This window comes from Pteropus medius, unplaced genomic scaffold (assembly GCF_902729225.1).
Source record: "Pteropus medius unplaced genomic scaffold, Ma_sr-lr_union100, whole genome shotgun sequence".
Taxonomy (NCBI): Eukaryota; Metazoa; Chordata; class Mammalia; order Chiroptera; family Pteropodidae; genus Pteropus; species Pteropus medius.
Genome location: NW_024349798.1, coordinates 2224231 through 2236457, shown reverse-complemented (window position 1 = coordinate 2236457; position 12227 = coordinate 2224231). Strand labels below are relative to the sequence as shown.

General features: G+C 43.4%; 1 protein-coding gene across 1 annotated transcript in view; it reads left to right on the top strand.

Annotated features, from left to right (window-relative positions):
- The window catches only part of KATNIP (katanin interacting protein), a 173066-nt gene that overhangs the window by 4697 nt on the left and 156142 nt on the right, over positions 1–12227 (top strand). Inside the window, exon 2 of the mRNA XM_039885563.1 lies at positions 10940–10995. Within this exon, the coding sequence (XP_039741497.1) occupies positions 10940–10995 (56 nt within the window). The remainder of the gene's footprint in view (positions 1–10939; positions 10996–12227) is intronic.

Genomic DNA, 12227 nt, shown 5'->3' with positions numbered 1-12227 from the left:
TAAAAAATTTTGAATTTTCAACATTGAAAAATTGGGAGATTTCTCATAAACATCTGATTATGATATTTTCTTTAAAATATCAGTAATGTCTTTTAGCACCGAATCAGAATTCTGCATGGCCACAATTCCCTCCCAGCTAGAGCTGAGTGGAGAAGGGGGAGTGCACTTTCTAGTTCACCACAGCACCTACCTCACTAGCTTCTCCCATCGCATCTGGTACCTGCCTGGGCCCCATAGGCATTTGAAGTTACAATCCTGCTCTAATATTAACTTAGACAATTTTGAAAATCCTTATGGACTTCACGTGTGCCATATTATGCTATACTTGTTCTTTTAGTTTTAATCTAAAAATGAAGAGGGGTATATAGTATTCTGTGCCCTTAAGAACTTCATAGTCTGGTGAGAAAGGGAGACATAAACAGATAACTGCAATCCAACATGGGAGTCCCCAGAAGATAACATTGTAAAAGTCTTCACATTTCCCAAAGCACTCCGGCCCACTGCCTGCTTTTATAAATAAAGTTTTATTGGAATACAGCTGCAACCATTTGCATACAAATGCATACAAACAGTCTTTGGCTGTTTCCATGCTTTGATAGCAGAGTTGATTGGTTATGATAGAGACCATATGGCCCATAAAGCCAAAAATATTTATCTCTGACCCTTCACAGGAAAAGTGCCAATTCCTGCCATAGAGAATCCAATCTGATTCTTGAGATGGCTTGATATGATACTGTAAGTGCCCATTTTACACCACACAGCTAGTAGGTAGCAGAACCAGGACTCAGCCGAATAAAGTCTACACCCTAGTATTTATCAAAGAGCCATCTCAGCCCTGTCCCTGCCAGTGTGTGCCCAGGTTCTCACATCTGGGGAGTGAGTCTGTGAGTGAGGCCTGCCCATTAGGCTGGTAGAAGAATAAACAGTTTAAAAGGCACTGCCCTTGACTATCTTCTTGGCTCCCTCTGGATGTGACCCTGGCTGTTCCTTTATTTCCAAGTGGGAAGGGGAATCAGGAGCAATATGGTTGGTTAGAAGGAGGAACTTGGAGCTGTTTACAGAGCACTGTATAAAAGAATAAGAAAGTATCAATTGTCCTCAGTGCCACAGGACTGACTACTGATGTCCCATGGGGTGCTGAGCAGCTTGACCCTTGTGGCCTTAACAATTGCCCTGTGGATATAGCACCTTTAATTAGAGATTTTCCCTGGGGAAGCTCTTTCCTTCCCCCATCCCTACCCCTTGGTTGGTCTGCGGGACTCCAGCTTCATCTTTAAATAGTCACCCATCCTCTCTCATGCCCAGAGTTTTTATACTGGGCGAACTGGATTCATAGCTGTGTTTTCCCATATTTAAAAATGAGATTTCTCATAAAAACCTGGACTTCTCAGTCTCTAGTTAAAAGGGTGCTTTGGTCCCACTGGGCCTGCCTTCTTACACAGCCCTGGTTGTCAGCACTGAACAGTCGCTACCTCTTTGACCTTGACATGTGATGGCAGTTTGATGTCTTCTGACTGGTGGTGCCAGTCATCCAGTGCTCACGTCCTGCATTGAGAATATTGGCCTGACCCTGCAGGCATCTGAGATTTCAACCCTTGCTCAAGGAATTTTGGAAAGCTGACCATCTCTTGAGCACACCATATTCTTTCCTACCTCTCTGCCTTGCCCATGCTGTGTTCCTTGCTATCTGTCTCCTTTTAAGTCAGTTCCACACTGTAGATTACAGTGAATGACATTACCTGCAGAATAAACTCCTCCCCCGTGGCAGGATCCCATAGCTCCTCAGGCATCGTGCTATCATAGGTATTGGGCTTCATGCCCTTCTCCCTCTTTGCGGGTGGAGACCCACTCTTATTCCTTTGTATGCCCAACACTTGGCCCAAGGACTGGTCCATGATGTTTGCTGGATTGACATAGTAACCAGGAAGGAGATGAACCGATTTGTCTCTTAGGTGAATTGTTGGCTGGTCTCCATAAAGCAAACAGAGAAAAGGCTCTTGCAGCTAAGCCTCCAGGCCAAGCTCCAAGAGACCTCGGCTGGTTCCTTTTTCTAGTGGAAAAGTATGTTTCCCCCAGACACAGTCCTTTGGAGTAGTTCAATCTAGTCTTAATAATATGCCCTGACCTAGCTACCTTTACTACACCCCATAGCTTCTGTGTTTATTCTGTTCTCTCTCTATTTCCCAATTACATTTCTGTCTCCCCTTCTCCCCCGCCCCCCACTTCCTATCCCAGGGAAGTCACTGTCACTTTCACCCTTGCTTCATTTTGGAGCCCGATGCTACCTCGACCACTCTTAGCTAACAGATTCTCTGGAAATAGCCCCTGACTTAGCATGTCCTTTGAGGATAGGAAAGTTATGGTTGAATGTAGCACCCGGCAGGAAGTTGGAGCTGAGGGCGTTCGAATGCTGAAGAGCCCTCTTACCAGTCATGTGACCTCAGGGGAGTTAATTTTTTTATCTCTTAGTGCCTAGACTCTTACATTATAAAATAGAGATTAATAGTAGGACCTTCCCACAGGGCTGAGAATCAAATGAATTCATCCATGTAAAGCCCTTAGAATGGTGTCCTGCACTTAATAGGTCCTCAGTAAAAATTAGCTATCACACAAGAAGAAAACATCTTTTCCCTTCAGATTCCAGGGGATCTCATGTACCATTTTCTGTGTTTTCCAGGGTGGTTTGGCAGATCATTTTTTGGGGGCGGGGATTCAAACACTCAGAAGATACTTTAATTTGGATATACATACACATATTTTCACAGATGTAATGCCCTCATTTGTATTCTGTGGGGGGCTGGGATGGGAGGATGGGGCTGTGTTGGGGTGTGGCAAGGGAATGGGTTTGGGACCTTGTATGGTAGACACAGTTAGACCAAAGCACATTTTAGCCTGAAAGCATGTTGTCCTATAGGCCATTCATTAGATTATAAAAGTCTGGCATTCACTTATCTTCACCTCTGAAATGAAAAAAAAAAATCAATATTTTCCAATTATCTCCAATGGTGTATTAAATTTCCTTTGTCATATTTCCCTTCACTATCCCAGAAAGAGCAGGAGAAAAGAGTCAGGAAAGCACACTGTGAGGGAAGATGAGCTCTTGCCAACAGTTTGTCAGCATGCCTCCTGTCCCTTCCAGCATTGTTCATTCAGAAATTTGGTTATTTACTCATTCATCTATTCCGGAAATGTCTACTGTTGTGTACTCCATTCCAGGCACTGTTCCAGATGTGGGAAATTCAGTGATAAAAAAGCCAGACAGCAGCCATCAATTTCAGAGAGCTGATATTTAGTGGGGGAGACAGGTCACAAACAACTCAACAGGGAACAGATCAGTAAATGCTCCGCAGAAGATAAAAGTAGGGAGGACTGGGGGTTAGTCCTCTTCGATGAGGTCAGTCCCTTTAAGCTGAGATCTGATTGATGAGAAGACCAAGAAGTTGAGGGCAAAGGCCCAAAGGCAGGAAGGAATTCTGAATCCCAGGAGCGGAAGAAAGACTGGAGGGGGGTTGGGGTGTGGGGGGAGGAGGGGTGGGGTGGAGGTGGGGTGGGGGGGGTGGGGGAGGAGGGAGGCTGCAGAAATGTGAGAGTAAGCAAGGGGAGAGGGAAACACGTTGGAGTGTCAAGCAGACAGTGGATAGATACACTCTTATTTTTAGATGGCTGCCATGGGAAATAGTGGAGGCAGGAGACCTACCAGGTGGCCAGTGAAAAAACAGGGCTCACAGAGGGGTGATGAAGAAGAAGGGACAGGTTCGGGATATATTTGGGTACCAGACTACAACAGAACGTGCTGAGATCCATGAACAGTCAGCCGTTCCTTGGGGAGGGAACTACTAAGTGCTAAGTAACTACTCTGTACAGGGCACCGTTCTAAGTGTTTCACACGTACTCTCTTAACCCTGACAATTGACTGAAATAGAATTGGGACAATTAGGATTCCCACACAGGTAATGAATGAGTGGCTGAGCCAGGCAGGGTGACCCAGAGCCTAGCCTCTTAGCCACTGCACAGCATTGTTCCCAGGTTCTCATCTAATTATGAAGCCGGCCAAAGAATGCATGGCTGAGCATTTCTAAACCAAGCAAATGTGCGTATCGGTGTGCAGGTTATAAATAACCATTCCCAGCTGCCAGCTGCTGTTAAGATTTGGAAAGGAAAAGAGGATCTTAGCATGACTTGTTTATCTCAGGTAATTTGGCAGTAAACTGGGCCCTGGGAATTTGAGTTACAAAGAAAATGCAAAGGAAGAGTGATAGGGATATTGTTTGAGGCTTTTAGAAGACAGAATTTAACTTAAAGGCCCAGAACCAGCCCAGAGGTGCGCATGAGGAATTTGAAGAGAAGAGTGTGTCACAGAGCCAGCACTTAACCTGGCTTCCAAACAGTCATGCTCTTTGTCTAATAGAGTTCTGTTATGATGAGATTTCCTTAAAGAGGTTCCCCCCCACCAATAAAAGTGTCCATAGCACTGAGATAAATAATGGGGGAGTGCAAGATTTTCCAGTCTTCTGCCCAATTACCTATTAGGTTGGAAACTAGAGGCCTGTTTTGTTGGGCCTGTACAGAGGTTAAAAATTTTTTAATTACTTGTCAACATTTAAAAATTAGAAACTTTCTAATAAAACTGGACTTCTCTGGAAAAATCTAATCCAACAAAACTGAGCCCACATTCCAACAGCTAGAGCCAAATAGTGATTCCCCCTTCGGCTGGGCAGGTGCTCTTCAGGATGCCCTGTTCCCTTACTCTGCCACAAGTGTCTTTGCAAACACCGTAGGTCGAAGTCACTATCAGGGTTCAGGAAGCTGACATGGGGCTGAAGGCGTGTGAAAGTTGGGGTAGAGATGACAATGGGGCTGGTGTGCTCCCATTTCTGGAATTGAAGAAGGCCGTACAGGCAGCCAGGCAGACAGCAATGTGTAGTGAACACTGGATTAGCAACCAGACTGACTCATTGCTAACCCACGTCTTTCCCCTTCCTTGCTCTGTGACCTTGGACAAGTTACTTTGCTTCTCTGAGCCAGGCGGCTTTGTCGCACCAGATAGGGAATCTCAGGAGCTATCAGCTGGGGCAGGACCTGTATGGTAGGCCTTCAAGAAGCACTAGAAAACCACAATTTCCTGACAACCCATTACAACAGGTCTTGATTTTCCTTTCTTCTTTTTTTCCCCCTTTTTCTTATATTTTTCTCATCTCATCTAGCCGTTTCATAAAACTTTGCCCTCAAATAAATGAGCAGGTCACCAATAGCCTATTGGCTTAGCTAAGAAACTATAGTTTCCAGAAATCATATTTTATCATCATTCCATTGTTACCTCTCAGCATTACCGATTAATCTCTTAAGGCAGTTTTTCCTCTGAAAATATTGTGTTCTGTTTTCAGCAAGCTTTGGGATCTCGATGTTCATGGAGGCTACTCCATTTCCCTTTCACAGACCACCCCCTCTCAGACTTAGGTGGGAAGGTCTACAGCATTTCTTGTTATATTTTTCAAAAATTTGAATCAGCTTTTTGGACATTTAACATTTTAAGTTTATTTCAGTTTCTTGAATAGGAAATAGATCCAAATAAATCATTTAAAAATGAAAACAATATAAATATACATTGAGAAGTCACTCTTGTGCATGTGCCTTTCTAGGTGGTTCTTTATACAGATTGAACCAATATGAGTATATATTCTTATTTTCCCTCTTAGAGAAAAAAGAAATTGTATGCTACATATACTTTCTGCTCCTTGATTTTTTCACTTAACTTATGGCTATCTATAAGATCTATAAGAAGCTTGCCCATTCTTTCTTCTGACTTCATAGTATTTCATTCTGTTGTGTGGATTCACCATATTTATTCAGCCAGTCCTTACTCTTAGACTTATGGGTTATTTCTTATATTTGCTATTGCAAATATGATGCACCGAATACGTGAATACCTTGTACATGCATTTGTTTCAGGTTTCTTCATGGTGGATTCCTAGAAGCATTTGTACTTTTGAGGATATTGTTAAAATACCCTCACAAGGGGCTGTGTCATTTTGTATTCCTCCCAGCAATGTTCAAAAGTGCCTGCTTCCCAGCTCTTGCCAACAGTATATTGTCAAACCTCTGGATTTTTGCCGGTTGGGTAGGTGAAAGTGGTATCTCAGTGGAATAGTTGTCATTTAAATTAAATTACATAGACACACAAAACGAGCGGTGTGAGCTCTCTCCTATTTGGACAACAGACGAAATAAGCTCATTTTAGTAACCTAATGGAAGCACCATCACCCCAGTAGGGGGAAACCAATTCTTTGTTCAAGAGTCCTTTGTGATGGGGAGGTCCCTGCAGGGGCTCTCTTTACCTGCAGGATTTCCATTGAGTCACCTTTATTCTCCAAAGCCCAACTCTGCCTGCCAAGGCTGAGCATTCTACCTGAGCAATGGGAGTGAGTGTCCCCTGCCAAGCCTGCCTTTCCACATTTGGCATTTTATGGCATTTATCTGGCCAGTAGGGAGCTCCATCTTCCTTTACCCTTGGGGAATCATTTTCTTCTAATCCCCTTATTAATTACTTGAGGAATCCAAAGTACATTAAAAAGCTCCACCAGAGAAAGATTTCTTTAAATCAAACTCCCTCCCCAGCACATTCTGGCCTTGTACTTGTCTTTGAAGATCTGACTGAGAGGCAGTGTAGCTTAGTGGATAGGAGTTCAGGCCCTGGATCCAGACTCCCCAGATTCAAATCAAGTCTCCTCCACTCACTAGCTCTGTGCTACTGGGCAGGTTTCCTAACCTCTTTGAGGCTCAGCGTCCTCTTCTGATAAGTGGGGTAATAGTAGTACCTATTTTTACCTTGGAGAGTAGCTGTGGAGAGTAAATGAGTTGACTTATGTATTTACCCTGAAGTTCAGTGCGGAGCACATAGTAAACCCTGATTAAGGCGAGCTCACACAGTAATGGTGACGATGATGGTAGTGGTGGTGATGCCAGTGGTGATGAGATGGTGATGCTGATGCTGAGATGGTGATAGTGATGTTGGTGATTAGGAGCACACTGAGCCCTATCACTTAACAAGCTACATTTTTGTGACCTTGAGCAAGCGGCTCAGTCAACTCACCCTCAGTTTTTTTTTTCTCATTTCTTCGCTGATTTGTAGCAATGGGAATAATACTGTCCATCTAAAGCAAGAATCAGCAAACCATACAGCCTGTGGGCCAAATCCAGCCTGCTGCCTCTTTGCGAATGAAGTTTTATTGGAACACGGCCATGCCTGTTTTTTTACATAGTGTCTGTAACAGAGTTGCTCTATAAGGCAAAAAATATTTACTATCTGGCTCTTTACAGAGTTTTTTGAACCTTGATTTAAAGGAGTGGTTGTGAGGATGCGGGAGATGAAGACTGTGCATAGACCTGACACGCGGTAGGTGTTCCGTACAGTGGAGGTGCGCAACCAAGCGTTTAACTTGCATAAATTCCATGCCTGGCTCTTATCCCCACCCCTTCTACTCTCCTCCAACCACAAGAGAAAAAAAGAGGGAGTAATTACAATATGAATAGTTTAATTAGAAATACCATAAAATGATATTTTGCATATGTATTTTTATCATGTACCATACATTTCCATATGCATCAAATATTACACATGCTTATTAGTCTGTGGCAATAGATATGAAAGGCTGTGTCCCGTAGACGGTACTTAATGAGGAGGTTTAAGGCTCTTTTTCAGGGGTAATTTTGATGCTGATTTTCCCTTGCCTAATGACTTCAGCAGCTAACATCCAAGGAAGATGCGACTCCCCTCTAAATGGAGCGATGAATATTATCTCCATTTAGCGCAAAGTGAAACTGAAGTCAGAATCTTTGAGCCATTGAAAATAAATCCTAAGTGCAGATAAAGTCTCTCTGAAATCATAAGTGGGAGAATGGTATTATAGTTACAAAAATTCAGTGCATTCACTTCTTTTTATCTTTTCCCAGCACACATCTGTTTCATAAAGTAAGATACACACATATCATTTATATTTGGCCTTTTCCATTGTTTCAAGGCGGAAGCTGCAGGTCACCTTGCAAAATACAGAAGAACACCCCCTTAATTTTGCAAGTAGCATATATTGATATTAATGTTACCTTCTCCCACCTTTCTTCCTGAGTTGTTGTGATTATAAAATGAGATCTAGTCAGCAAGATGCTCATAGAAGCTACGTGCAATAGACAAGCGCAATGTCACTCTGGTTCTTTCTGTACTCGAGGAGAAGAAGCTGTCTCCACATCAAGCTACCTGGAGGAGAGAAGGGCTCAGTGGTGTGAGGACAGAGGCATTAGAGAACAAATGCATATAATTAGAGCAAATTATCTTCATTGGAAAATAAGCAAATTATTTCCAATTTAATGAATAAAGAAGCTTCTAATTAACTCCAGTAGAGAGATTTGCTTTCAGATTTCAGTAGTTAAGCTCTATGTTTTTTATATTAATATTTTGTTTTTATGGCCCAGCTTAATGGTTTTTTTATTGTTCCTTATTGGTGTAACAGAATTTGAGAGGTGAAAGCAAACCCAGAGGTGATTCGGTCTAACTCTCATTAAAAAAAAAAAAGAAGAAAACATACAGTTCAGAGAGATCCTGTTTGATCCTGTGACTTATCCAGGGTCCCATAACTGGTTAGCTGTCCACTGGACCGGATCCCCAGGCATGTGTCCCACCAGCATAAGAAGGACTTCAGCTAGACTCTGGGGTCTGCCATGCTTACCCCTGATCTGGTTCTGCTTCCCTCCTGCTCCTTACCCTTGCTCTGGGCCCTACTCAGCCTTACTGGCAACTTGCCTCAAAACTACTACTGTTACTAAAAACATCCTTGTCTATCCCATGGCCTCCAATCCTCTCTGTCCCCTTTCAGCTCCTGGCCCATCTCTTAGCTCCTGGCTCTGCATTGCATGACCTATACTACCTGGCGTGTCAGCCTCTCTAGCCCTAGGGCCTACTCTGAGTTCCCCGACTGACAGCCAGAGCAAGTGTAGACAAGGGTTTGTGGTTCTCAGGCTGTCCACCCTGGCTCCTGCCCTAGAGCCTCAGGGGTCAAGAAGTCAAGATACAAAATTGGCCTAGCAACCAAGATCACCTGATCCCTAAATCTTGGGCTTTTTTTTTAAAAAAAATTAATGAACTTTATTTTTTAGAGCAGTTTTAGGTTCATAGCAAAATTGAGTATAAAGTACAGAATTTTTATATACCCCTTTCCCCCACACATGCATAACCTCCCAACTGTCGACATCCTGCTCCACAGTGATACATTTTTCAGGGCTCTTTTTCATCCCTAGATCTTGGACTTTTTGTCCTAAGACAAAAAAAAAAAAAAAAAAAAAAAAAAAAAAGGAAGAAAAAGAGAAGAAAAGAAGGAAGAAAGAAAACACAGAATAGTCTAGGAAGAAAGAAAAAGGATGGTTGGATGTGGATGAAGGAAGGAAGGAAGGAAGGAAGAGGAAGGAAGGAAGGAAGAAGAAGGAAGGAAGGAAGGAAGGAAGGAAGGAAGGAAGGAAAGAAGGAAGAAAACACGGAATAGTCTAGGTGGGTGTCTGTGGAACACGAGACAGGCATGCAGTCAGTTTTAGATCAGTTCATTCTGTCTTGCCTTTCTCTGTTAGTCTGTCCCCAGGGCAAGTGGCTGGCTGCTTATAGCATCATAGCTCACACCTGCAGATAACCCTGGCCCTCTTAACCTCTCTGTCTCCAAATTTCAGGGGCTGAGATTCTGATTGGCTACAGTTGGAGTTGGGTCAGGAGACCCATCCTGAGGATGGAGAGGAGAGAAGGGGGCAGTCCAGAGTGTCATTATGAGCTGAGCAGATAACCCAAAAGATGTCTTTCATACCGTGATACCATGTTCTCCTATAAATTCTCCAACTGCCTCTTTTCTAAATCCTTTTATGTATTGGGCCCAAAGTTTGGCCATTGCCAGAGGCTCATCTTTGGGCTTTTGCTTTTCTCATTCTCACCTTCTTAGAGCAACATCCCTTGACTTGTGCTTTATCTTCAGCTGTGAGGTCCACCCTCCTCTTGTGTCCCACTCATGTGTAGACCCACTGGATGTGACCACATCCAAAGACAGATATCATTCCTCTGATACTTAGTCCCTATCTCTTGACTCTCAATAAGTCATCACTAAGCCTTTTGCTCCTACCTTCTGAATGCTCTTGGCTAATGGAACATGTGATTGTGGCATTTTCTCACAAGTAGCCACTCAAGAGTGAAGCTGAACAATTTGGGAGACATCTTGATGACGTGCTATGACTATTGTTTTCTATTTAAAACCAAGGCAATCCATTAATTTTTTTATCGAGGGATCCTTTTATAATGGACACTTCCATAAAAGTTGTGAAAACCGCACTTAGAATAGCATATTTAAACATTCTAATGTCGACCTGTTGAATTCATGCACGCCTTCAAATGTTAGTCTTCTAGTTTTCTGAGAAAAGCAACAGTTCTCTCTGAAATTGCCCATTATGTGAAATGCAGGTGATTCCTGCTAATTCACATCTGTACTATCACCTATGTGGCGAGCTTGGGGGTTTGGTGCAGTGCATTGGGATGCACTCATCAAAGGTTATGTGTATGCACACAGTGGAAGGCATTTTATATAATTCCAAACAATTTAATAAAAATGCAATGCGAATGGGAAAACTAGAGTTTGTCGGCCCTTACAGAGTACAGATAATGTTCCAGATTAAAGAGCTGAGGCTTTGTTCATTATAGTCAAATAACGATGTGAGTGTGTGAATTACCATTTCCTTGCCATCGGTCTATTTCAAGAGTATACCATTTTCCCATTATCATAATAGGCTACATTTTCTTCAAATCATTTGATTATGATTGGTCCCGTCTATCCAGTTTGCAAATAAAAAGCTTTTGCAGTGATGAACTAGCTGTTTTAAAACAGCCTTAATCTCTGGTTCTGCTTTTGAACTGCTACAGGTCAGACTCTGCGAAAGGCTGAGAGAAGCCGGTCCTGCTCGCGAGAGAAAAAGGAGGTAAATGTGTCCCTGGTGAGGGCTGGTGGGAAGCAGCTATGTGAAGGGACCTGAGGGAGCAGGCTGGTGATTATTCCTGATCTACTCTTTTCTCTCTGAGTCCCAGGCTTGAATCCCTGACCAAATGATAGATAGCAACTAGAGTTATAAACCCAGTGTCACCCGTAGTGGTGATCTCTCGCTGAATTTATCAGTTAGCTTTGCCTGTGTAACATATCGCCCCAAATTTTAGTGACGTAAAACAACCATGCATTTAGTTCACAATTCTGTGGGTCAGCAGTTTGGGCGAGGTTTACCTGGGCAGGTCTGCTGATGGGCCAGGCATGGTCAAAGTCATAGAGACATGAATAGGAAAGCTGCAAGATCATTGAGCCTGAGGTGGGAAGTGGTACAGGGACCCAGAGGTTACCACAGGGAGGTCTCAAGTTCATGGGATTTTAAATTTGAGTCTCATTTAATAGCAGATGGGCGCAGGAGTGAAAGCGTGTAGCTCATCATAAATAGCAACCAATCCTAACATTCATCAACACTTGTATACTACATTTTTGATTGTAAAGTGACATAATTCTACTGAGGAAAGGAAAGGCTCTGCTGGGTCCAGGGGCTCAAAAATGGCCACAGACTTGGTCTTTCTCATTCCCTGTCTTGGCTCTGATTTCTCTGTGTTGGCCTCATCCTCGGGCAGCTCTGAAGAGGCATGTTGAGGTTGGACTGAAAAGCACCCCGTTTACTTTGCTGTGACTTTCATCCTCTCTCCTGTTGTCTCCTTTCTCAGCTGTAGCCAGAACAGCCAGTGTGAGTTTTCTTATTTAATTAACCTACATGGAATAAGGGCTGGGAGAAAACCTGAGAACTTTGATGCTGCGGAAGAGATGTAAATGTCAGCCGCGGTGGGCAGTCTGGAAGCTGAGCACTCCTTTCTAGTAGGGAGATTTTTCTGGAGACAGCAGCAGGTGTGCCTGTCTCCTGCAAAGTCCTTCCAGAGACCTGGAGGTGCAGGAGCCAGAATGAGAGTGAGCACAGGCCTGCAGGCACCTGGTCTCCCTCTGTTAAGTGACCTGGGTGGGGAGGACCAGCCCCCTAAACCAGGAATGAGTCGTTTAAGCCTAACCGAGGTCTTTGGTTACAGAATAACGGCATCCCATTTTTCCACATTAAGAAACTCGCTGGGAAACCAGGAAGCAGAGTGGTGATAACCAGTATTCACTCTTTCCCTCCCCTCCTTGGTAGCA